This window comes from Symphodus melops (assembly GCF_947650265.1).
Source record: "Symphodus melops genome assembly, chromosome: 1".
Taxonomy (NCBI): Eukaryota; Metazoa; Chordata; class Actinopteri; order Labriformes; family Labridae; genus Symphodus; species Symphodus melops.
In genome coordinates this window covers 214,316-238,380 of record NC_136691.1, presented here as the reverse complement: position 1 = coordinate 238,380, position 24,065 = coordinate 214,316, and the positions used below count along the sequence as shown (strand labels likewise).

The 24,065-nt window shown below is 53.3% G+C and overlaps 4 protein-coding genes across 7 annotated transcripts in view; 3 read left to right on the top strand and 1 right to left on the bottom strand.

Moving 5' to 3' along the window:
* The window catches only part of LOC306841884 (serine/threonine-protein kinase PAK 6-like), a 9,979-nt gene extending 4,101 nt beyond the window's left edge, over window positions 1–5,878 (top strand). Inside the window, exons 1-9 of one of the 3 annotated variants that reach the window (XM_079371906.1) lie at window positions 60–216; window positions 497–739; window positions 1,234–1,767; window positions 1,847–2,290; window positions 3,267–3,400; window positions 3,498–3,624; window positions 4,084–4,209; window positions 4,345–4,479; window positions 4,669–5,878. In XM_079371906.1, coding sequence (XP_079228032.1) covers window positions 539–739; window positions 1,234–1,767; window positions 1,847–2,290; window positions 3,267–3,400; window positions 3,498–3,624; window positions 4,084–4,209; window positions 4,345–4,479; window positions 4,669–4,836 — 1,869 coding nt within the window. In that variant the 5' untranslated portion in view covers window positions 60–216; window positions 497–538 and the 3' untranslated portion in view covers window positions 4,837–5,878. Of the gene's footprint in view, window positions 1–59; window positions 740–1,233; window positions 1,768–1,846; window positions 2,291–3,266; window positions 3,401–3,497; window positions 3,625–4,083; window positions 4,210–4,344; window positions 4,480–4,668 lie in introns of those variants that run through there. The other 2 variants (XM_079371907.1, XM_079371905.1) reach the window with 2 other exon arrangements.
* Window positions 5,879–7,201: 1,323 nt separating this feature from the next.
* myh6 (myosin, heavy chain 6, cardiac muscle, alpha) lies at window positions 7,202–13,000 on the top strand (the record flags this gene model as incomplete). Its single annotated transcript, XM_079368337.1, has 1 exon — window positions 7,202–13,000. The coding sequence occupies one exon, from the start codon at window positions 7,202–7,204 to the stop codon at window positions 12,998–13,000; it is 5,799 nt and encodes a 1,932-aa protein (XP_079224463.1).
* A 1,540-nt stretch (window positions 13,001–14,540) lies between these two features.
* Window positions 14,541–15,536, top strand: LOC306838831 (uncharacterized protein). The gene is made up of 2 exons (XM_079367204.1): window positions 14,541–14,970; window positions 15,301–15,536. Exons 1-2 carry the CDS (start codon window positions 14,637–14,639, stop codon window positions 15,432–15,434), a joined length of 468 nt encoding a protein of 155 aa, XP_079223330.1. The 5' UTR covers window positions 14,541–14,636; the 3' UTR covers window positions 15,435–15,536.
* Window positions 15,537–17,326: 1,790 nt separating this feature from the next.
* zbtb1 (zinc finger and BTB domain containing 1) lies at window positions 17,327–23,151 on the bottom strand. Of its 2 annotated transcripts, none has more exons than XM_079352150.1 (3): window positions 22,835–23,151; window positions 17,655–20,848; window positions 17,327–17,620 (listed from the first exon to the last, which is right to left on the bottom strand). In XM_079352150.1, the coding sequence occupies exon 2, from the start codon at window positions 20,842–20,844 to the stop codon at window positions 18,820–18,822; it is 2,025 nt and encodes a 674-aa protein (XP_079208276.1). In that variant the 5' UTR covers window positions 20,845–20,848; window positions 22,835–23,151; the 3' UTR covers window positions 17,327–17,620; window positions 17,655–18,819. The 2 variants fall into 2 exon arrangements, with proteins under 2 accessions (XP_079208276.1, XP_079208277.1); XM_079352151.1 differs by having other exon boundaries at window positions 17,327–17,608.
* Window positions 23,152–24,065: the final 914 nt, after the last annotated feature.

The window sequence follows — 24,065 nt, the reverse complement described above, 5'->3', positions numbered from 1 at the left end:
GTGTGTGTGTGTGTGTGTGTGTGTGTGTGTGTGTGTGTGTGTGTGTGTGTGTTTGTGTCTGTCTGTCTTTGTATCAGGATTTTTAAAAAGTGCAGCTCACTGGTAGACGTGTGACGGCCAATCAGAATCAGCCTCTTTCAAACAGTAGATCTTATTGGACAGGAAGTGATCAGCTGTTTTGACTGTGTGTGACGTGCAGGTGTAGCTCTCGCTCAGGTGAGTCTCACCTGGGCTGTTTGGTCAGTTTGTGTCAGAGAGGGAGGAGGAGGTCATGTGACTGTGCTCATGTAAAACAGGAAGAGGAGCCGATAGTTCGTCTAGCTGGAGTGTGTGTGTGTGTGTGTGTTTAGAGTATGATCATGTGTGTGTGTGTGTGTGTGTGTGTGTGTGTGTGTGAACAGTGTATAAGTGTATGAGTGTGTCCATCATGCCCTCGTCCAATCAGCAGCATTGTTGTTTTGGCATTGAACATGCTGCTTCCTGTTGCCTCCCTCAGGCCTCGCCATCGCCCGGCGGGCTTCGCTGTGTTGCCGTGGCGATGTTTCATCGCAGGAAGAAGAAGCGCAGGCCGCAGATCTCGGCGCCGCAGGACTTCCAGCACCGAGTGCACACGTCGTACGACACGGCGACTGGACGCTATGTGGGTCTGCCGCCACAGTGGCAGAGCGTCATTGACACGCTGAGGAGGCCACGCCCCCTGGTGGACCCCTCCAGGGTCACCGAGGTGGAGCTGAGGAAGGTGAGAGGAGCGAGGATGTTAGTGTATGAGCATGTAAATATTGCAAATATTTCAATAGTTAAAGGACCAATCAGAGAGCTGCTTTCTTCTTCTGTGACCAGACAGCCAATCAGAGAGCTGCTCTCTTCCTCTGTAATCAGTCAGCCAATCAGAGAGCTGCTCTCTTCCTCTGTGATCAGACAGCCAATCAGAGAGCTGCTCTCTTCCTCTGTAATCAGTCAGCCAATCAGAGAGCTGCTCTCTTCCTCTGTGATCAGACAGCCAATCAGAGAGCTGCTCTCTTCCTCTGTAATCAGTCAGCCAATCAGAGAGCTGCTCTCTTCCTGTGTGATCAGACAGCCAATCAGAGAGCTGCTCTCTTCCTCTGTGATCAGACAGCCAATCAGAGAGCTGCTCTCTTCCTGCGTGATCATGAAGGAAACATGTCGTAGATCAAATAAACGTCACCCTTGTTTCTTGAATTGACCAATCACAGCTCAGCGATCTCTCCACAGACGATCGTTCGGGGGAGTTTCATCGGCCATGAGGACTACATTTCCCACGTCATCTCTGAGATGAGCCGTCTCTCCGTCACAAGTTCCAACTCTCTTCGCCGAAGCCCATCGGCTCGGAAACGGGCCCGCTCCCTCGGGCGCCTGGGGGAAGTCCCGGAGAGCGAGACGTACCAGTACGAGGACTTGAATAAACGCGGCGACAGCGCCAAGATGAGCGAGAGCTCCACCTACTGGCAGGACCGGATCCGACAGGTCCGCAGCGAGAGCAGCAGCCCCAAACTGAATGGGTACCTGCAGAGAGCCAAGTCCACCTGCGAGGTGGGGACTCAGGCCACGCCCACCACACCTGTGACTGCTCAGACGAGCTCAGGTACAACAGGTCTTAAGCATAGGCCAAGTTCCTGTCAGTTCAACACGCCGACTGTGGAGGCCAGCAGAGCTCACCTGAGACAGAAAGCAGCCAATCAGCTGCCGGACCTGCTGTCCACGTCCGGACAAACTCCCAGAAGGCCTCACTCCACCTATGACCTCAAGGTGAGCTGCAGGTTAAAGGTCACTGTTTAAACATTAAAGTTCACCAGCTGATTTAATCGTCTCCTGTCACCCCCCCCAGCTGCCCCCACCAAACAGCACCAGCAGTCCGCTGGTCACTGGTCGGGGTTTACCTCGCCGCGTGCTCCGCCCCTCCTCCAGCTTCAACATCGGAGCCTCTCCAAGGACACAGACCCCCCCGACCCAGGGTGTCCCCTCCCCGCACCGCCCCTCCCCCACCGGCTCCCCAGGACCCCCCTGCCCCTCCTCTCGCCCCTGCGCCTCCTCGACCCCGCAGACGGCGCCGGGCGGAGGAGGGAGGATTACTCACGAGCAGTTCAAGGAGGCGCTGCAGATGGTGGTGGACGCAGGAGACCCGAGGACCGCTCTGGAGAACTTTGTGAAGATTGGGGAGGGGTCCACTGGGGTGGTGTGCATCGCCCGGGAGAGACACAGCGGGAGGCAGGTGGCCGTGAAGATGATGGACTTGAGGAAGCAGCAGCGGCGAGAGCTTCTCTTCAACGAGGTACAAGAACCCGATCAGAACTTTCAGGCTTTAAGATGAAAGCAGATGAATCGCTGACGGACGGAGACATAAAGACAGACGTAGGACGCGTCCACAGTTTCAGCTGAACATGGCGCTCACGCTCTGCTAGCAGTCAAAGCGTTGCACCCTCGACTCCGAGAAGTAGAGTCTGGTTGCCATGGTGATTTCTGTCTGGCCACAGCGCTACAAGGGTTAGCGGTCCGGCTCGGTTTGACTCGGTACGGCTCGGTCCGGTCCGGCTCGGTCCGGCTCGGTACGGCTCGGTCCGGCTCGGTACGGCTCGGTCCGGTACGGCTCGGTACGGCGTGCATTTTGTAGCGTTTTAATCAACTAATCCCGTTTCCACTGAAATAACCGATCCGTCCCACTTTTTGGGACCCTTCCGTCGGGGGGCCAAGAATGTGGAGCCGACCTGAAAAGGTGGAGCTAAACACTGCAGTCCTCTGATTGGTTGAAAGAATGGTCACTTCCTGTGTTAGGTGGTGGGCGTGTTTAAAGCGTTGATTGTTAGCGTGTGTATTTGTCCTCGCCGCTCACAGCCTTCTCTGAAACAAAGCTGGATTGAGTTCTTGTAATAAAGAGTCACATGACAGTGACAGAGGAGATGACCTGCTGGATGTCTCCAGCGTTGGTTTGGTTTGTGGAGCGTTTTTCTCCGTTGTTGAGTTTATTAGTTAGCTGTTAGCTGTTAGCCGTTAGCCGTTAGCTGTTAGCTGCTATCATGTGATGCTATTTACATAGCGGCTATCGTCATCCGGCTGACACGCCGCCTACCAAAGCGGGCACGGGTGGAAACACAAACGGGATCGGGCTTAATCGAACCGAACTGTACCAATCCGTACCGGACTGCTGGGTGGAAACGGGTCTTAACACCATGAGGTCTGAAGTCACGACCTGCCTGATGTGAGACATGGATGACATCATCAGCAGCCTCACCTGTCCCTGTGTGTCTCAGGTGGTGATCATGAGGGACTACAGGCACCAGAACGTGGTGGAGATGTTCCGCAGCGCTCTGGTGGAGGAGGAACTCTGGGTAATCATGGAGTACCTGCAGGGCGGCGCTCTCACCCACATCATCAGTGAAACCAGGTGAGCACGAACGTCACACACACCTGTTTGTTTGTGTACTTGGAGTGTGTGTTTTCACAGTGTGTGTGTGTGTGTGTGTGTGTGTGTGTGTGTTCAGGCTGAATGAAGAGCAGATAGCGACAGTGTGTGAAGGCGTCCTGCAGGCGTTATCTTACCTGCACGCTCAAGGAGTCATTCACCGAGACATCAAGAGTGACTCCATCCTGCTGACACTGGACGGGAGGGTAACACACTCACACACACACACACACACACACACACACACACACACACACACACACACACACACACACACACACACACACACACACACACACACACACACACACACATTCTCTCTCACTCACACACACACACACACACTCACACTCACACACACACTCACACACACACTCACACACACACTCACACACACACACACACACACACACACACACACACACATTCTCTCTCACTCACACACACACACACACACACACACACACACACATTCTCACACACACACACCCTCACACACACACACATTGTGCATGGTAAACATGTTTGTTTCTGCGTAGCTTAGCATAAAGGCTAGCAGCTTAGCATAAAGGCTAGCAGCTTAGCATAAAGGCTAGCAGCTTAGCATAAAGGCTAGTAGCTTAGCATAAATGCTAGCAGAGCGCTCTTCTTCTCTCCTGCTGCAGATCAAGCTGTCAGACTTCGGGTTCTGCGCTCAGATCAGTAAAGACGTCCCAAAGAGGAAGTCTCTGGTCGGGACGCCGTACTGGATGGCTCCGGAGGTGATCGCCAAGAAGCCGTACGGGACCGAGGTAAGATGCTCTGTGGAGGACGTTCAAACACGTCTCTGAATAGCCTCACCATGTAAGGTGACGCCATGGAGGAGGCGGAGCTTATGAGCCAGTCAGCTGTTGGTCCAGGTGTTAAGTGTCCCTGCGTCCCTGCAGGTGGACGTCTGGTCTCTGGGCATCATGGTGGTGGAGATGGTGGACGGAGAGCCGCCGTATTTCAGCGACACGCCGATCAACGCCATGAAGAAGCTGAGAGATGAGGCGGCACCGAGTGTGAAGAACATCCACAGGGTCAGCACACACACACACACACACACACACACACACACACACACACACACACACACACACACACACACACACACACACACACACACACACACACACACACACACACACACACACACACACACAAGTGTGTGTGACTTGATGTTCTCGGGTCTAAACGCTACAGTTGATGATGTCACTCTACCTGTTCAGGTGTCTCCGGTGTTGAAGGACTTCCTGGCTTGCATGTTGACCTGTGACACGCAGCAGCGCTCCAGCGCCACTGACCTGTTGGAGCATCTGTTCTTGCTGCAGGGCGGCTCGCCACGCTGCCTGGTGCCTCTGGTGGAGCAGCACCGCAAACGCATGTCCCTCTGCTGAACACCTGAGAGAACACCTGAGGCTAACACACGCCGAGCGACCTGAGATCAAAGACGTGTGACACTGAAGTCAGGCTCACCTGAGTTAACCTGAGACAAAACCTGAGATTTACTAGAAACACTTTAGACTGAAATGTCCCTGAAAACACCTGAGACTCACCAGAGACTCACCTGAGACACCTGAATCACCAGAGACTCACCTGAGACACCTGAGACTCACCTGAGACTCACCTGAGACACCTGAGACTCACCAGAGACTCACCTGAGACACCTGACATTCACCTGAGACTCACCTGAGACACCTGAATCACCAGAGACTCACCTGAGACATGTGAGACTCACCTGAGACTCACCTGAGACTCACCTGAGACTCACCTGAGACATGTGAGACTCACCTGAGACTCACCTGAGACATGTGAAACTCACCTGAGACTCACCTGAGACATGTGAGACTCACCTGAGACTCACCTGAGACTCACCTGAGACATGTGAGACTCACCTGAGACTCACCTGAGACATGTGAAACTCACCTGAGACTCACCTGAGACATGTGAGACTCACCTGAGACTCACCTGAGACTTGTGAGACTCACCTGAGACATGTGAGACTCACCTGAGACTCACCTGAGACATGTGAGACTCACCTGAGACTCACCTGAGACTCACCTGAGACATGTGAAGCTCCCAGGGGAACCCTCAGGTGAGATGGATTCTGCCCGAGCCCATGGGCCTTGTTCACATTGTGTGTAGTTTGTTGTTTTGTCAGTCTGGACTCAAAAAGCTTCCTGAGATCTGATCCAGGTGTTACCTGTCCGCGTACCTGAGAGGAAGTGAGACTGAGGATTTCCTCTCTGTGAACTTTAATGTGAAATTGACAGACTGTTAAAATGCTTTCTGGATGTTTGCATGTTATTGTTGTTTACATTATTTTCCCATGATGCTCCTGGTTTCCTGCTGAATTAACTTTGAAAACTTGCACATTTTATTTTTTTATGATTTTTATATAAAACAGGAGACGATGTTAATAAATGTTGTTGAGCGGCATATTAAGGAAAGTTCTGGATCTTTAATAAAAACAAACTGAGATAAAACACAGAGACACAAACAGGAAGTTAAAGACGACCTTCATCCTCTCTGACAGTTTAAAGACGACCTTCATCCTCTCTGACAGTTTAAAGACGACCTTCATCCTCTCTGACAGTTAAAGACGACCTTCATCCTCTCTGACAGTTTAAAGACGACCTTCATCCTCTCTGACAGTTTAAAGACGACCTTCATCCTCTCTGACAGTTAAAGACGACCTTCATCCTCTCTGACAGTTAAAGACGACCTTCATCCTCTGAAGGTTAAAGACGACCTTCATCCTCTCTGACAGTTTAAAGACGACCTTCATCCTCTCTGACAGTTTAAAGACGACCTTCATCCTCTCTGACAGTTAAAGACGACCTTCATCCTCTCTGACAGTTAAAGACGACCTTCATCCTCTCTGACAGTTAAAGACGACCTTCATCCTCTCTGACAGTTAAAGACGACCTTCGTCCTCTCTGACAGTTAAAGACGACCTTCATCCTCTCTGACAGTTAAAGACGACCTTCATCTTCTGAAGGTTAAAGACGACCTTCATCCTCTCTGACAGTTTAAAGACGACCTTCATCCTCTCTGACAGTTAAAGACGACCTTCATCCTCTGAAGGTTAAAGTGTGTTCAGGTTTAAATGTTCTTCATGTCTCTGAGAGACAAACTGATTAAAGTCTCTGCTTCTATTTGTAGAGCTGATGAGTCTCTGTCAGAGATAAAGAGACACACACACACACACACACACACACACTTCAGATGTCACACACACTCTCACACACACACTCTCACACACACACTCTCACACACACACTCTCACACACACACTCTCACACACACACACAGTTAAATAAATATTCATGTTTGAATCTTGACGTCGATCTTTAAATATATTTTAATAAGTTTTAACACAAACATTTAAATAATGCAGTAAAGTGTTTTTATAACACACCAGCGTGCTGCACAGTTCAACACATCGACATGAAGATGGATCCTTTTAAAGAATCATCTGTCCTTCACTCTTCAGATATCTGAAACCATGTGACCTGCAGCAGCTGAGTGGAGCCGACCTATCAGCAGAGATAAGCTCTGAAACGCTCCTCGCTGCCTCAAATGGACTTTCACAGCCAAAGGTCCAGAATTTGCCCTCATGCGTCTTTCCCACTCGAAGGCCAGTGTCAGAGTCTTTACCTAATTTGGTGGTCATGGCGTCCTTATAAACGCCCTCCTGCTGGGAGTCTGCAGCTCTTCTTCAGAGACTCTCCTCAGCCTGACCTGCTCTGAACCTCCACGATGGGTGACGCTCTGATGGCCGAGTTCGGGAAGGCGGCTCCTTTCCTGAGGAAGTCGGATAGGGAGCGCCTGGAGGCCCAGACCAGAGCCTTCGACATTAAGATCGAATGTTTCGTGGTGGACGACAAAGTGGAATACATGAAGGGACAAATCCAAAGCAAAGATGGAGGGATGGTGACGGTCAAGAAGGAGGATGGAACCACAGTCAGCGTGAAAGACTCGGAGGTCCACCCACAGAACCCGCCCAAATTCGATAAAATCGAAGACATGGCGATGTTCACTTTCCTCCACGAGCCCGCCGTGCTGTTTAACCTCAAAGAGCGTTACGCCGCGTGGATGATCTACACCTACTCCGGGCTTTTCTGCGTCACTGTCAACCCCTATAAGTGGCTTCCTGTCTACGACGCGGAGGTGGTGGCAGCGTACAGGGGGAAGAAGAGAAGCGAGGCTCCCCCTCACATCTTCTCCATCTCCGATAACGCCTACCAGTACATGCTGACCGACAGGGAGAACCAGTCTGTCCTCATCACCGGAGAATCCGGAGCAGGGAAGACCGTGAACACCAAGAGAGTCATCCAGTACTTCGCCAGCATCGCTGCCGTCAGTGGAGTCAAAAGGGACCCAAGCAAGGGGACACTGGAGGATCAGATCATCCAGGCGAACCCCGCCCTGGAAGCCTTCGGCAACGCCAAAACACTGAGAAATGACAACTCATCACGTTTTGGAAAATTCATCCGAATTCACTTTGGTACGAGCGGGAAGCTGTCGTCCGCTGACATCGAGACATATCTGCTGGAGAAGTCACGAGTCACCTTTCAGCTCAAGGCGGAGAGGAACTACCACATCTTCTACCAGATCCTGTCCAATCAGAAGCCGGAGTTACTGGACATGCTGCTGATCACCAATAACCCTTATGACTACTCCTACATCTCCCAAGGAGAGGTAACCGTCGCCTCCATCAACGACTCCGAGGAGCTGCTGGCCACCGACAGCGCCTTCGACGTGCTGGGCTTCACTCAGGAGGAGAAGATGGGAGTCTACAAGCTGACGGGCGCCATTATGCACTACGGCAACATGAGGTTCAAACAGAAGCAGCGCGAGGAGCAGGCGGAGCCAGACGGGACCGAAGCTGCAGATAAAACCGCTTATCTAATGGGGCTGAACTCTGCCGACCTCATCAAAGGGCTGTGCCATCCCCGAGTCAAGGTGGGAAATGAATACGTCACCAAAGGCCAAAGCGTGGACCAGGTCTACTACTCGCTCGGCGCTCTGGCTAAATCAGTGTACGAGAAGATGTTCAACTGGATGGTGGTGAGAATCAACCAATCGCTGGACACCAAACAGCATCGTCAGTACTTCATCGGGGTGTTGGACATTGCTGGATTTGAGATCTTTGATTTCAACACTTTTGAGCAGCTGTGCATCAACTACACAAACGAGAAACTGCAACAGTTTTTCAACCATCACATGTTTGTTCTGGAGCAGGAAGAGTACAAGAAGGAAGGCATTGATTGGGAGTTCATTGATTTTGGGATGGACCTGCAGGCTTGTATTGATCTGATTGAGAAGCCGCTGGGGATCCTGTCCATTCTAGAAGAAGAATGCATGTTTCCAAAAGCCAGCGACCAGACCTTCAAGTCCAAGCTCTACGATAATCACCTGGGAAAGAACAAGATGTTCGAGAAGCCGAGGGCTGCCAAGGGGAAAGCAGAGGCTCATTTTGCCCTGGTTCATTATGCTGGCACGGTGGACTACAACATCGGTAACTGGTTAGTGAAAAACAAAGATCCTCTGAATGAAACGGTGGTTGGTCTTTACCAGAAATCTGCCCTGAAGCTTCTGAGCATGCTGTTCTCAAGCTATGCAGGAAGTGACGGCGCTGACAAGGGCGGCAAAGGAGCGAAGAAGAAAGGTTCCTCGTTCCAGACCGTGTCCGCACTCCACAGGGAAAACCTGAACAAGCTGATGAACAACCTGAAGACCACACATCCCCACTTTGTCCGCTGTCTGATTCCCAATGAGAGGAAGACTCCCGGGGCCATGGATAACTGTCTGGTGATGCACCAGCTGCGCTGTAACGGTGTCCTCGAAGGCATCAGGATCTGCAGGAAGGGGTTCCCAAACAGAGTCCACTATGGCGACTTCAAACAGCGATACAGGATTCTGAACGCCTCTGCCATCCCTGAAGGCCAGTTCCTGGACTGCAAGAAGAGTGCAGAGAAGCTCCTGGGCTCCCTGGACATCGACCACACTCAGTACAAGTTTGGCCACACCAAAGTCTTCTTTAAAGCTGGTCTGCTGGGGACGCTGGAAGAGATGCGAGATGAGCAACTGTCTCGCATCATCACCAGGATCCAGGCGAACGCCCGAGCCATCCTCATGAGGGCCCAGTTTGCGAAGCTTGTGGAGCGCAGGGATGCCCTCATGGTCATCCAGTGGAACCTGCGCTCTTTTCTGGGCGTTAAGAACTGGCCATGGATGAAGCTCTTCTTCAAGATCAAACCTCTTCTGAAGAGCGCCGAGTCTGAGAAGGAGATGGCCAACATCAAGGACGAGTTCAACAAGCTGAAAGAAGCCCTGGAGAAGTCTGAAGCCAGACGAAAGGAGCTAGAGGAGAAAATAGTGAGTGTCCTCCAAGAGAAGAACGACCTGACTCTTCAGATTCAGTCTGAACAGGACACGCTCACAGATGCTGAAGAACGCTGCGAACAGCTGATCAAGAGCAAAATACAACTGGAGGCAAAGCTGAAAGAGCTGACAGAAAGGATGGAAGATGAGGAGGAGCTGAACGCAGATCTGACCGCTAAGAAACGGAAGCTCGAAGACGAATCCTCCGAGCTGAAGAAAGATATCGACGATCTGGAGCTGACTTTGGCCAAGGTGGAGAAGGAGAAACATGCCACTGAGAATAAGGTTAAAAACCTGATGGAGGAGATGGCCTCCCAGGATGAAAACATCATGAAGCTCACCAAAGAGAAGAAGTCACTGCAGGAGGCTCATCAGCAAACACTAGATGACCTTCAGAGTGAAGAAGACAAGGTCAACAGTCTGACAAAAGCCAAAACGAAGCTGGAGCAGCAGGTGGATGATCTGGAAGGCTCGTTGGAGCAAGAGAAGAAAGTCAGGATGGACCTGGAGCGCTCGAAGAGAAAGCTTGAAGGAGACCTGAAACTGAACCAGGAGAGTTTGATGGACATAGAAAACGACAAGCAGCAGCTCGAAGAAAAGTTTAAGAAAAAAGATTTTGAGATAGTCCAAATAACTTCCAGACTAGAAGACGAGCAGGTGTCCTCCGTCCAGCTCCAGAAGAAGCTGAAAGAAAACCAAGCAAGAATTGAGGAGCTGGAGGAGGAGTTGGATGCTGAGCGTGCAGCCCGGGCCAAAGTTGAGAAGCAGCGCTCCGATCTTTCCCGAGAGCTGGAGGACATCAGCGAGCGTCTGGAGGAGGCCGGCGGAGCCACGTCCGCCCAGGTGGAGATGAATAAAAAGAGAGATGCTGAATTTCAGAAGCTGCGGAGGGAGCTGGAAGAGTCGACCCTCCACCACGAGTCCACGGCCGCCACCCTCAGGAAGAAACACGCCGACAGCGTCGCCGAACTGGGTGAGCAGATTGATAACCTGCAACGTGTGAAGCAGAAGCTTGAGAAGGAAAAGAGCGAGCTGAAGCTGGAGCTGGATGATGTGTGCTCTAACATGGAGAGCGTGGTGAAGGCGAAGTCAAACATTGAGAAGATGTGTCGTTCAATGGAAGACAACATGAACGAGTACAAGAGTAAATATGAGGAGTCTCAAAGAGCCATCAATGACTTGACCACCCAGAGGGCCAAGCTGCTCACGGAGAACGGCGAGTCCGGACGCCAGCTGGAGGAGAAGGAGTGTCTGATATCACAGCTGACCCGAGCGAAGACCTCGTACAATCAGCAAGTCGAAGATCTCCGCAGACAGCTGGAGGAAGAAGTGAAAGCTAAGAACGCCCTCGCCCACGCCGTACAATCTTCCCGCCACGACTGCGATCTGCTTCGAGAGCAGTTTGAAGAGGAACAGGAAGCCAAGGCCGAGCTACAGAGAGCACTGTCCAAATCCAACACTGAGGTTTCAGCATGGCGGGCAAAATATGAAACGGACGGAATCCAGAGAACAGAGGAGCTGGAAGAAGCCAAGAAGAAGCTGGTCCAAAGGCTGCAGGAGGCCGAGGAGGCCATCGAGGCTGTGAACGCAAAGTGTTCGTCGCTTGAGAAAACCAAGCATCGCCTCCAGAATGAGATCGAAGACCTGATGCTCGACCTGGAAAGATCCAACGCAGCGTCTGCAGCGCTGGACAAAAAGCAAAGGGCCTTTGACAAAGTCACGGCGGAGTGGAAGCAGAAGTTCGAGGAGTCACAGTGTGAGCTGGAGGGCTCTCAAAAAGAAGCCCGCTCTCTCAGCACTGAACTCTTCAAGCTGAGGAACGCCTACGAGGAGTCCCTGGATCAACTGGAGACCATGAAAAGAGAAAACAAGAACCTGCAGGAGGAGATCTCTGACCTCACGGACCAGCTCGGGGAGGGCGGGAGGAGCGCTCATGAACTGGAGAAAATCCGTAAGCAGCTGGAGCAAGAAAAGGCCGAGCTCCAATCAGCCCTGGAGGAGGCAGAAGGATCTCTGGAGCATGAAGAAAGCAAGATCCTGAGAGCCCAGCTGGAATTCAACCAAGTAAAAGCAGACATGGAGCGCAAGGTGGCTGAGAAGGACGAGGAAATGGAACAGGCCAAGAGGAACTACCAACGCATGCTCGAGTCTCTTCAGTCCTCTCTGGAATCTGAAACCAGGAGTCGAAATGAAGCAATGAGAGTCAAGAAGAAGATGGAAGGAGACCTGAATGAGATGGAGATCCAGCTCAGCCAAGCTAACAGGCAGGCAGCTGATGCCCAGAAACAGCTGAAGGTGCTGCAGGCGTTCCTGAAGGACTCACAGCTCCAGCTGGATGACGCTCAGCACGGCAACGACGAGCTGAGAGAGAACATCGCTCTCCTGGAGCGCCGACACAACCTGATCCAGGCCGAGCTGGAGGAAGTGAGGGCCGCCCTCGAGCAGACGGAAAGAAGCCGCAGACTGGCCGAGCAGGAGCTCACTGATGCCACAGAGCGCATGCAGCTCCTGCACTCCCAGAACACCAGCCTGATCAACAGCAAGAAGAAGCACGAAGCGGACCTCCTGCACTTACAGACGGAGCTGGAAGACGCCATCCAAGAGAACCGCAACGCAGAGGAGAAGGCCAAGAAAGCCATCACAGATGCAGCCATGATGGCCGAGGAGCTGAAGAAGGAGCAAGACACCAGCGCCCATTTGGAGCGCATGAAGAAGAACATGGAGCAGACCATCAAAGACCTGCAGCACCGCCTGGACGAGGCCGAGCAGATCGCCATGAAGGGCGGCAAAAAGCAGCTTCAGAAACTGGAGGCTCGCATCAAAGAGCTGGAGAGCGAGCTGGAGGCCGAACAAAGGAGAGGAACTGAGTCCATCAAGGGCGTCCGCAAGTACGAACGCCGCATCAAAGAGCTCACCTACCAGACCGAGGAAGACCGCAAGAACATGACCCGCATCCAGGACCTGGTGGACAAGCTGCAGCTGAAGGTCAAGTCCTACAAACGTGCAGCAGAAGAAGCCGAGGAGGCGGCCAACGCCAACATGGCCAAACTCCGCAAACTGCAGCACGAGCTGGAGGAGGCCGAGGAGAGGGCCGACATCGCCGAGTCACAGGTGAACAAGATGAGGGCGAAGACCAGAGACGGATCCTCCAAGAAGGGTCTGGATGAGTGAGGAGATCCTGCAGAGTCCGCATGACAGGTGAGAAGAACCGACTCACCAAGAATCAGAACCGGTCGAGTCCAGTGACCTTCACTCATACTCAGTGTTTGTGTTCTGATTTCCAGGCGTCCGGATGCAGAGCTGAAACAGGAGCAGACTGTGACGCCTAGTGGTCAAAACAGGAACTGCAGTTCAAACAGTCTGAACCGTCTGAGCGGCGTCTCATCAAACATCAAACCGAGAAATCATTTTGTAATTAACCTCTCATGTTTGACATTTTTAATGATCCTGGAAAACCCTGGAAAGTTTTGAAATGGCCTTGTTTTCCTGTGGTTACGTTCCTGTGATTATTCTGAACATTTAATAAAATCACTCTGATTGGCTGTTTCAGATCTGAAGATTAACTCTTTCATGACTTTTAATTAAATATCAACATGTTGAAACATTTTTAAATCACAATGAAACAAAAACATTTATTTTGAGTTTTAAGTTTTTATTTATCAACCTGCAGTGTCACGTATGAGGTGAGATCATGTTTATGCTTTGAAGGTTTTTCAAAATAAAAGCATCATTCAGCATGTTGTGTTTTCATTTTGTCTTTCTGAAAAAGAAAAGTTCAAATATGACGGAAACAAACACAAAGCGTGAGTGTGTGTGTGTGTGTGTGTGTGTCTGTGTGTGTGTGTGTGTGTGTGTCTGTGTGTGTGTGTGTGTGTGTGTGTGTGTGTGTGTGTGTGTCTGTGTGTGTGTGTGTGTGTGTCTGTGTGTGTGTGTGTGTGTGTGTGTGTCTGTGTGTGTGTGTGTGTGTGTCTGTGTGTGTGTGTGTGTGTGTGTGTGTGTCTGTGTGTGTGTGTGTGTGTGTGTGTGTGTGTGTGTGTGTGTGTCTGTGTGTGTGTGTGTGTGTGTGTGTGTGTGTGTGTGTGTGTGTGTCTGTGTGTGTGTGTGTGTGTCTGTGTGTGTGTGTGTGTGTGTCTGTGTGTGTGTGTGTGTGTGTGTGTGTCTGTGTGTGTGTGTGTGTGTGTCTGTGTGTGTGTGTGTGTGTCTGTGTGTGTGTGTGTGTGTGTGTGTGTGTGTGTGTGTGTGTGTCTGTGTGTGTGTGTGTGTGTCTGTGTGTGTGTGTGTGTGTGTGTGTCTGTGTGTGTGTGTGTGTGTGTGTGTGTGTGTGTGTGTGTGTGTGTCTGTGTGTGTGTGTGTGTCTGTGTGTGTGTGTGTGTCTGTGTGTGTGTGTGTGTGTGTGTGTGTCTGTGTGTGTGTGTGTGTGTGTGTGTGTGTGTGTGTGTGTGTGTGTGTGTGTGTCTGTGTGTGTGTGTGTGTCTGTGTGTGTGTGTGTGTGTGTGTGTCTGTGTGTGTGTGTGTGTGTGTGTGTGTGTGTGTCTGTGTGTGTGTGTGTGTGTGTGTGTGTGTGTGTGTGTGTGTGTGTGTGTGTGTGTGTCTGTGTGTCTGTGTGTGTGTGTGTGTGTGTGTGTGTGTGTGTGTGTGTGTGTGTGTGTGTGTGTGTCTGTGTGTGTGTGTGTGTGTGTGTGTGTGTGTGTGTGTGTGTGTGTGAGGGATTAGTACAGGCTGGTGGCTCTTTAGATAACCTGCTCATCAGTGTGATGGACTGATCTCTGCAGACTCGACACTTGTGTTCCTGACCTGAGCGAGCAGCATGCGGGAGACAGGGAGCTGGACCGGGGGACCAGGGGGACCAGGGAGCTGGACCGGAGGACCAGGGGGACCAGGGAGCTGGACCGGGGGACCAGGGGAGCGCAGGAGAGCAGCCTTGTACACGGGGGAACGGAGAGCCAGGATGGAAACCAGAGCCAACAGGAAGTGGGTCAGACTGGTGACCGTGCTGGTCTACGTTCTGACTGTGTCTCTGGCTGCAGCCATCCTGGTTCTGTACTACAGTCTGATCTGGAAACCCACAGCTGGACCTGGACTGACAAAAACAGAGACCAGGGAACCGGGAGTCTTGATGCCCAGGATGAAAACCAGTGAAGGTGCGTCAGGTGAAAATAATCCTTTAGTGTGTTTCAATTCAACAGTTAACACAAGCCCCGCCTCTCTACGAGGCCCCGCCTCTCTGTGAGGCCCCGCCTCTCTACGAGGCCCCGCCTCTCTACGAGGCCCCGCCTCTATTCCAGGCCCCGCCTCTCGGTGAAGCCCCGCCTCTCGGTGAAGCCCCGCCTCTTGATGAGACAAATAGAGTCCTAAAAGAATGAAACTCTCTGTTGTGAAACTTTTTAAAGATTTGTAATCAGGGTGATGATGTCAGCATTTCCAGTTGATCTGATTGGTGGAGACTAAACTGTTGATGTCATCACCTGTAGACTCGGATGGCGCCCCTCAGGATGGACTCAGCTCCTCCTCTGAGCCCCCCGCTGTGACCGCGGAGGATCCATCCAACCTGCCCACACACGGCGCCGCGTGCCGGGAGGTGGAGAGAGAGGGATCTTCCAGATAGTCGTTGCTGATTGGTCGATCGCTGAGCCGGGGAGAAGAAGTGTTTTCAGTTTTATTTTAACATCAGACACATTTTTAATCCTGTTTGAACTTCTGCTGTTCTGAACTTAAAAACAAAAACAGTCTTTTGTTTGTTCTGCCCTAAATTTACTTACTGTGTGCTTTTATTTTGAAAGTCAGACGAGGTGTGTTTCCTCTCTGACTTTTGATTCATCGATGGATAATTTTAATCCGACTTTGAATCAGGAAGCGGCGCAGGTCGGTCCATCAGCTGATTAATGTTTTAATCCCAGAATCCTCTCTGGCTTTCCAACAGGAAACATGTGTCCTCGTTAACAGAGCTGCCGGCTCCTGATTGGACGGAATGAAACACCTGGTTTGATGTTTGTTTACAAAAAGATTCATAAAAATATTCAACAGACTTCAAACGTGCCGAGATCGAACTTTATTTTATCAGAGTGAGGAGCTGACCTCCTCCTCCTCCTCTTACCTGACCTCCTCCTCCTCCTCCTCTTACCTGACCTTCTCCTCCTCCTCTTATTACCTGACCTCCTCCTCTCACCTGACCTCCTCTTACCTGACCTCCTCCTCTCACCTGACCTCCTCCTCCTCCTCTCACCTGACCTCCTCCTCCTCCTCTCACCTGACCTCCTCCTCTCACCTGACCTCCTCCTCTCACCTGACCTCCTCCTCCTCCTCTCACCTGACCTCCTCCTCTCACCTGACCTCCTCCTCCTCCTCTCACCTGACCTCCTCTTACCTGACCTCCTCCTCTCACCTGACCTCCTCCTCTCACCTGACCTCCTCCTCCTCTCACCTGACCTCCTCCTCCTCTCACCTGACCTCCTCCTCCTCTCACCTGACCTCCTCCTCCTCCTCTTATTACCTGACCTCCTCCTCTCAGCTGACCTCCTCCTCCTCCTCTTATTACCTGACCTCCTCCTCTCACCTGACCTCCTCCTCCTCTCACCTGACCTCCTCCTCCTCTCACCTGACCTCCTCCTCCTCTCACCTGACCTCCTCCTCCTCCTCTTATTACCTGACCTCCTCCTCTCAGCTGACCTCCTCCTCCTCCTCTTATTACCTGACCTCCTCCTCTCACCTGACCTCCTCCTCCTCTTATTACCTGACCTCCTCCTCCTCCTCTCACCTGACCTCCTCCTCCTCCTCTTATTACCTGACCTCCTCCTCCTCCTCTCACTTGACCTCCTCCTCCTCCTCTCAACTGACCTCCTCCTCTCACCTGACCTCCTCCTCTCACCTGACCTCCTCCTCTTATTACCTGACCTCCTCCTCTCAGCTGACCTCCTCCTCCTCCTCTTATTACCTGACCTCCTCCTCTCAGCTGACCTCCCCCTCCTCCTATTACCTGACCTCCTCCTCTCACCTGACCTCCTCCTCCTCCTCTCACCTGACCTCCTCCTCCTCCTCTCACCTGACCTCCTCCTCCTCTCACCTGACCTCCTCCTCCTCTCACCTGACCTCCTCCTCCTCTCAACTGACCTCCTCCTCCTCTCAACTGACCTCCTCCTCCTCTCACCTGACCTCCTCCTCCTCCTCTTATTACCTGACCTCCTCCTCCTCCTCTCACCTGACCTCCTCCTCCTCTCACCTGACCTCCTCCTCCTCTCACCTGACCTCCTCCTCCTCCTCTTATTACCTGACCTCCTCCTCCTCCTCTCACCTGACCTCCTCCTCCTCTCACCTGACCTCCTCCTCCTTCCTCTCCTGGTTTTCATGGGTCTTGAGGAGTCTGTAGATCCTACAGTTCCCCCGTGTGGACAAACTGTGAACTACACCCTGACTGAACATTAATGCCAAGGACCAATCAGGGAGCAGGAAGCTCCTGATTGGTCCTTCAGGAGAGAAAAGTAAAGATTTATAAAACCATCAGTTGTTTCAGTTTGTTTTATTGATTCGAAGAGATCAAAGAGAAACCAGCCGAACAAACGAGGACCAATGAGAATCCTTCGCCAACAGGTGAGGCGTTACAGAGAACACACACACACACACACACACACACACACACACACACACACACACACACACACACACACACACACACACACACACACACACACACACACACACACACACACACACACACACACACAGTGTCCTACAGGGGGGTTCAAGAGTCTAATCTGGATCACTTCAGTCCTGGACTGGATTCATCTGATCCGGACTCTTAAAGTCACCTGATCCGGACTCTTAAAGTCACCTGATCTGGATCTCGGTGGTTCGTCACAGACTTCCTGTCCAGCTCAGACGGTTTTACTAAACCACGAAGAAGACCGCCCCCTAACGTTAACAGACCCATGGCGAGGGCCGGACCCGGGGGATGCTGGTTCTGATTAATCGGACTTTGTTCTGAACCAGATCTTCAGACGCACGCCGTGGGGGGGGGGGGTCACCTGAACCTGGACCTGGTTCCACTTATCTGTTTCTAGTGTTCAACTTATTTCACAACTGGACGGGGGGGGGGGGGGGGGGGGGTCCATCCCCCAGCATGCATCTCTGTGAAGAACAGGACATGGAGAGGACGGCGTGCTGCTGGCGTGCGTCGCCGTCACGGTAAAGGCACGGATCACATTGGACGGTTAATGTAACGCTGAGTACTTGCTGGGCGCCCTCGCCAGCGTGTGGCGTGCCACACGGCGTGACAGTTCAAGGACAGACTAAACTTTGGCGTCTTCTCACGGGTATGGCGTCCGACTTGAATCCTGAGAGAGTGAACTGTTTAGGCGTCAAAGCTCCTCCCCCTGATGGTGACATCATCAAACAGACAATGATTGTTTACACACGCAGGTTCACACTGCGAGCAACACGACCAGCGGGACGGCGAGCGGACGGAGTCTCGCCGGGCCTCGTGACGAGTCTGATTGGACTGCGGTGCGTTCAAGTGCAAAAATGTTTTATTGATTGACAGATCTCTCGTTTCGAGTGTTTGAACATTTAAGCCCCGCCTTCTTTATAAATACGTCTCGTTAGCTCGTTAGCTGGTTAGCTTCGATGACGGTTATGGACGGTTAGCGAAGGTTAAGTTGATTTCGGTACATTCTCTGAAGTGTTTTTCAAAATAAAAGCTGCAGATTGTTACACAGAACATTTTTCAAAATAAAAGCTTCAGATTGTAACACAGAACACATTTCAAAATAAAAGCTTCAGATTGTAACACAGAACATATTTCAAAATAAAAGCTTCAGATTGTAACAGAAGATTTTTCAAAATAAAAGCTGTTACACAAACAGACGTGTTGGTGGCGTGTTGCTCGCCGTGTGAACGCCACGCGGACGTTTCAAAGTGCAGGTCGTCTCTTTGGTTAAGTGCTGACTCTTTTGTTCTCACATTTATGGCTTCTAGAAACAAACGGGTCCGACGGCGTTCTATAGCCTCTTGGTGTGTTTGGCGTTATAATGACTCCTCATGTCTTTACGGAGGCGGAACTTCTCTCCGCAGACGCCGCAGATGTACAGGTGCACGTCCATGTGTTTCTCCAGCTGCTCGCCGCCCGGAAAGATCTGGAAGCACACCTGGCAGATGGTCTCGCCGGCCGACAGGTGAGAGATCATGTGTCTGACGTGGTCGTGTTTCAGGAAGGTTCCCTGGTCGCACACGGGACACACGTAGCGCGCCATGCCTTTGTGCATGTCGGTGTGGAGGCGGAGCTGGCGCTCGCGCAGGAACTGCTTCCCGCAGGTCTGACAGGTGAACTGCTTCTCCTTGGTGTGCACCGTGTAGTGCTCGCGCAGGTGGCAGCGCTGGTAGAAGCCTTTCCCGCAGATGCTGCAGAAGTGTTTGCGGCGGTGGTCGTGGTCGGCGCCCTCCTCCAGCAGCACGGGGCGGAACAGCTCCTGGTCGTGGCAGGACAAGGCGTGCTCCAACGCCACGCTCTCGCTCTGAAACAGCAGGCCGCAGTGAGAGCACGCCAGGTCGGCCGCCTCCAGCGAGCCCTCGTCCACGCCCTGCGGCTCCTCCGGCAGAGACGCCTCGTCCTCGCCGTTTGAGTCCGACTCACGACCCTGAGACTCGCCGCAGCGCTCTGCGTGCTCCTGCAGCTGGCGGCCTTTGATCAGCACCTGGCCACACCTCCCGCAGGCGCAGATGTGACCCATGTGGTTGGACAGGTAGTGCGCCGACTTGTCCTCCTCCATCAGCAGGTCGCCGCACAGCTCGCAGGGGGCGGAGTCTGGCTCCGTCTTCTCCTCCTTGACCTTACGGAGCTTTGTGGGGATTCCCAAATCGTCACTGCTCGACATGAAGCCTTCAAACGGGTCGCTGCTGTGATCCACGCCTGACACGCCGGGCGCCGCTCCGGGTTCACGCTCAGCGCTCATCTTGGCCCTCAGCGCGTCCCGCTCACCCGCGTGGACCATCTCGACCTCCGGGAACGCGCTTTCTTCTGGTTCCGTCTTGATGGAGACGCTGCGGGTCGAGCCAGGCTCGCCGTCTGTCCCGGCCGCCACCGACCTGATGGCGAGGTCAGAGTCGACCTTGACCCCGGGCCAGTCGTCCTCCCCTTTACAGACGGCGCGGTGCTCGTCCACGCTCTCGGAGGCGGAGCTCTCTGCTTTACTGGACTCGTTGTCCCCGTCGTTCCCGCGCGGCGGGTTGAAGGACTTCCTGTTGGTGCACGTCAGGATGTGTTCGATCAGAAGCTTCTCGCAGCTGAACACGAAGCCGCAGTCGTCGCAGGTGTAGGTGCGTCCGAAGCGTGGGCGGTCTTTGAGCGCTGAACCTCGGGCGCCGGAACGTTTTCTCAGATCGCACGGCTGCTCCACGGCTCCGTCGACCACGGGCGGCGCCGCGATCAGAGGCGTGTTCACCACCTCCTCCGCCACCGCCGCTCTGCTGACGCTCACGGGGACGGCGGGACGCGCCGCGGAGACGGTCGCAGCTTTGGGTAAACGCTCCGCCTCCGGGGCCGCCGGCCTCGGCTTCTCATACATGCGAACTCCGAACATCATTTTCCCGCCAGCTGGTCCCGTGGAGGACGAGGAGGCGGTGGCGGTGGCGGCGGCGGCGGTGGAGGACGGGGTGAGGGCGGAGCTTCTGATGTCTCGGAGGTCTTCCAGAGAGTCGGGGATGTAGTACATCTGCAGGTACGCCATGGACGCCTTCAGCTCCTCGAACTCGTAGCTCCCGACCACGATGCGTCCGAGGTACATGAGCTGCAGGATGAGGTCGAAGCACTCGGCGCTGATCTGCATGTTGCTGAGATCCAGACGCCCCGCCCCCTGCTGGTCCCGGATGAACATCATCCTGAAGTAGGAGCTGCACGCCGCCAGGACGGCCTTGTGCGCCCTGAAGTAGATGTCTCCGATGGCGATGAGGCAGTCGCACAGGAAGCCCCACTCGCGCTGGTTGTTGAGCTGCTGGAGGACGTGGTCGCTGTGGCTCGGCCTCGCCATCGCCCTGCAGAACACAGAGGGAGGAGTTAAAGGCGTGGTCGATCAGACCGGGTGACGGGTCCTCTCAGCTGATGCAGTCCCTGACCTTTGACCTCTGGATAGTCAAAACTGTTAGCAACAATTAGCAGCTAACCTGAGACTGAAAACACCTCGTCCCATTTGACTCCTCCCACATCCAGGATCTCATTATCACCGTTAAAAGGAGCACGCCATTACTCACGCCATCACTCAAAACGTTACTCACGCCATCACTCAAAACGTATCACATGAATTGACGCTATACAAATAAAGATCAATTGATTTGTGATCAATCAAAACAGATTGTGACCCAGAACAGAGCGCAGTCGGCCATCTTTGATCTTTAACGACTATAAATGACAAACTCAGAAAGCTGTGAGGGGCCCAAGCTGTGAGGGGCTGTGAGGGGCCCAAGCTGTGAGGGGCTGTGAGGGGCTGTGAGGGGCCCAGGCTGTGAGGGGCTGTGAGGGGCCCAGGCTGTGAGGGGCTGTGAGGGGCCCAAGCTGTGAGGGGCTGTGAGGGGCCCAAGCTGTGAGGGGCTGTGAGGGGCTGTGAGGGGCCCAAGCTGTGAGGGGCTGTGAGGGGCCCAAGCTGTGAGGGGCTGTGAGGGGCCCAAGCTGTGAGGGGCTGTGAGGGGCCCAAGCTGTGAGGGGCTGTGAGGGGCTGTGAGGGGCTGTGAGGGGCCCAAGCTGTGAGGGGCTGTGAGGGGCCCAAGCTGTGAGGGGCTGTGAGGGGCCCAGGCTGTGAGGGGCTGTGAGGGGCCCAAGCTGTGAGGGGCCCAGGCTGTGAGGGGCTGTGAGGGGCCCAAGCTGTGAGGGGCCCAAGCTGTGAGGGGCCGGGCTGTGAGGGGCTGTGAGGGGCCCAGGCTGTGAGGGGCTGTGAGGGGCCCAAGCTGTGAGGGGCCCAGGCTGTGAGGGGCTGTGAGGGGCCCAGGCTGTGAGGGGCTGTGAGGGGCCCAAGCTGTGAGGGGCTGTGAGGGGCTGTGAGGGGCCCAGGCTGTGAGGGGCCCAGGCTGTGAGGGGCCCAGGCTGTGAGGGGCCCAGGCTGTGAGGGGCCGGGCTGTGAGGGGCTGTGAGGGGCCCAGGCTGTGAGGGGCTGTGAGGGGCCCAGGCTGTGAGGGGCCCAAGCTGTGAGGGGCTGTGAGGGGCCCAGGCTGTGAGGGGCCGGGCTGTGAGGGGCCCAGGCTGTGAGGGGCCCAGGCTGTGAGGGGCCCAGGCTGTGAGGGGCCGGGCTGTGAGGGGCTGGGCTGTGAGGGGCTGTGAGGGGCCCAGGCTGTGAGGGGCTGTGAGGGGCCCAGGCTGTGAGGGGCTGTGAGGGGCCCAGGCTGTGAGGGGCCCAGGCTGTGAGGGGCTGTGAGGGGCCCAGGCTGTGAGGGGCTGTGAGGGGCCCAGGCTGTGAGGGGCTGTGAGGGGCTGTGAGGGGCCCAGGCTGTGAGGGGCTGTGAGGGGCCCAGGCTGTGAGGGGCCGGGCTGTGAGGGGCCCAGGCTGTGAGGGGCCGCCAGACACCGAGCAGCTAAAATGGAGAGGAGACATAGCTGTTAGCTGCTGTTAGCTGCTGATAGCTGCTGTTAGCTTGGGGAAGCTAACAGCAGCTAACACGGATGAGTCCGGGAGTCACTTTCAAAATAAATGCCTAAAACACCAGAGGACATGTTACAGGTGGGAGACATGTTTAAATATATATTAATAATTAAAGAGACAGAATTTAACTGCAGAATTATGAAATAAATACAGTAAGTTGGAATATTTAAGGCTAACAGGAAGACAGCTCCGAGGACGAACAACATTATTGTGAAAAGCTTCACCGGATGTAGTCGTTATAATACGTCATTTACTTTTATAGTGATCTCTCCCGCAAACAGTCCCGCCACCCCCGCACTGCCACCCGCACTCAGCTAGCAGGCCGCGGGGACCTCTGTCAGCTCTCCCCGCCGCCCCGCGCTCTGGGCCGGGCAGCAGCCTGAGGACTCACCGTGGTCCCGGAGGCCGGCGGAGGAGCTGCTGCTGGCGGCGGCGGGTGAGTGGATGTCCCCGGGATGAGTCGCTCTCCTCGGCGGGAGGTCTGATGTGTTCAGGCGGAGAGTTGAGACGAGGAGAAGCCTTTACTTCTACTTCTTCTTCTTCTTCTTCTTCTTCTTCTTCTTCTTCTTCTTCTTCTCCTGCAGGATGAAAGTACTTCCGCACAGTCCGCCGAGCCGTCAAGTGACACACAGTGAGCGCGAGGACATCAAAGACTTCCGGTTAACATGACTTCAAAATAAATTATCAAACGAGTCCCTCAAAGCTTTTTGTTTCGTCTTCTCTTTTTCTGTGCATGCATTTAAATGTATCTCAATAATTACATTTACATTAAAAGAAAATATATTCAAGAATCTTCTTAAAGGACCAATCAGAGAGCTGTGTTTATTAAAGGACCAATCAGAGAGCTGCTCTCTTCCTGTGTGATCATGAAGGAAACCTGCTGTGTTGAAGCTTCTCTGACAACAATGCAGCAGCCAGTATGTCCTCCTTCTAACTTTAGATTCTGCTCCTGAATGCTCTGGATCTGATTGGACCAGAGAAGGTAGGCGGGGCTTTGAAGGCCGTTTTGGACGCCCCTGGGTTTGCCAGATATGAGAGCAGTTATCAGGTCAACAGGTGTTGGCTAAACACTGAAGCTACAGTGTCCACCACATGCAGAGCTGGCTAAACACTGAAGCTACAGTGTCCACCACATGCAGAGCTGGCTAAACACTGAAGCTACAGCGTCCACCACATGCAGAGCTGGCTAAACACTGAAGCTACAGCGTCCACCACATGCAGAGCTGGCTAAACACTGAAGCTACAGTGTCCACCACATGCAGAGCTGGCTAAACACTGAAGCTACAGCGTCCACCACATGCAGAGCTGGCTAAACACTGAAGCTACAGTGTCCACCACATGCTGACCTGTGTGAGACAGCTCTCTGTGATGGTTAGAGTTTAGACTGCAGTACTCATTTTAAACACTAAGGAGTATTAGAGAGTTTAAGTTCAGGACGATGTGTAAAAATGTAAATAAAACAGATTGTGATGTTTGTAAACATGTAAACCTTATATGTAATAAATACGATAATAAGTCAGCGACATGTTTCTGAGAGGTGGCGGGACGAGATCACGTTCAGCACTTTAAATAACAGTTAAAACACGTCATGTTTGTCTTTGTTATTATTTGACACTGTTAGC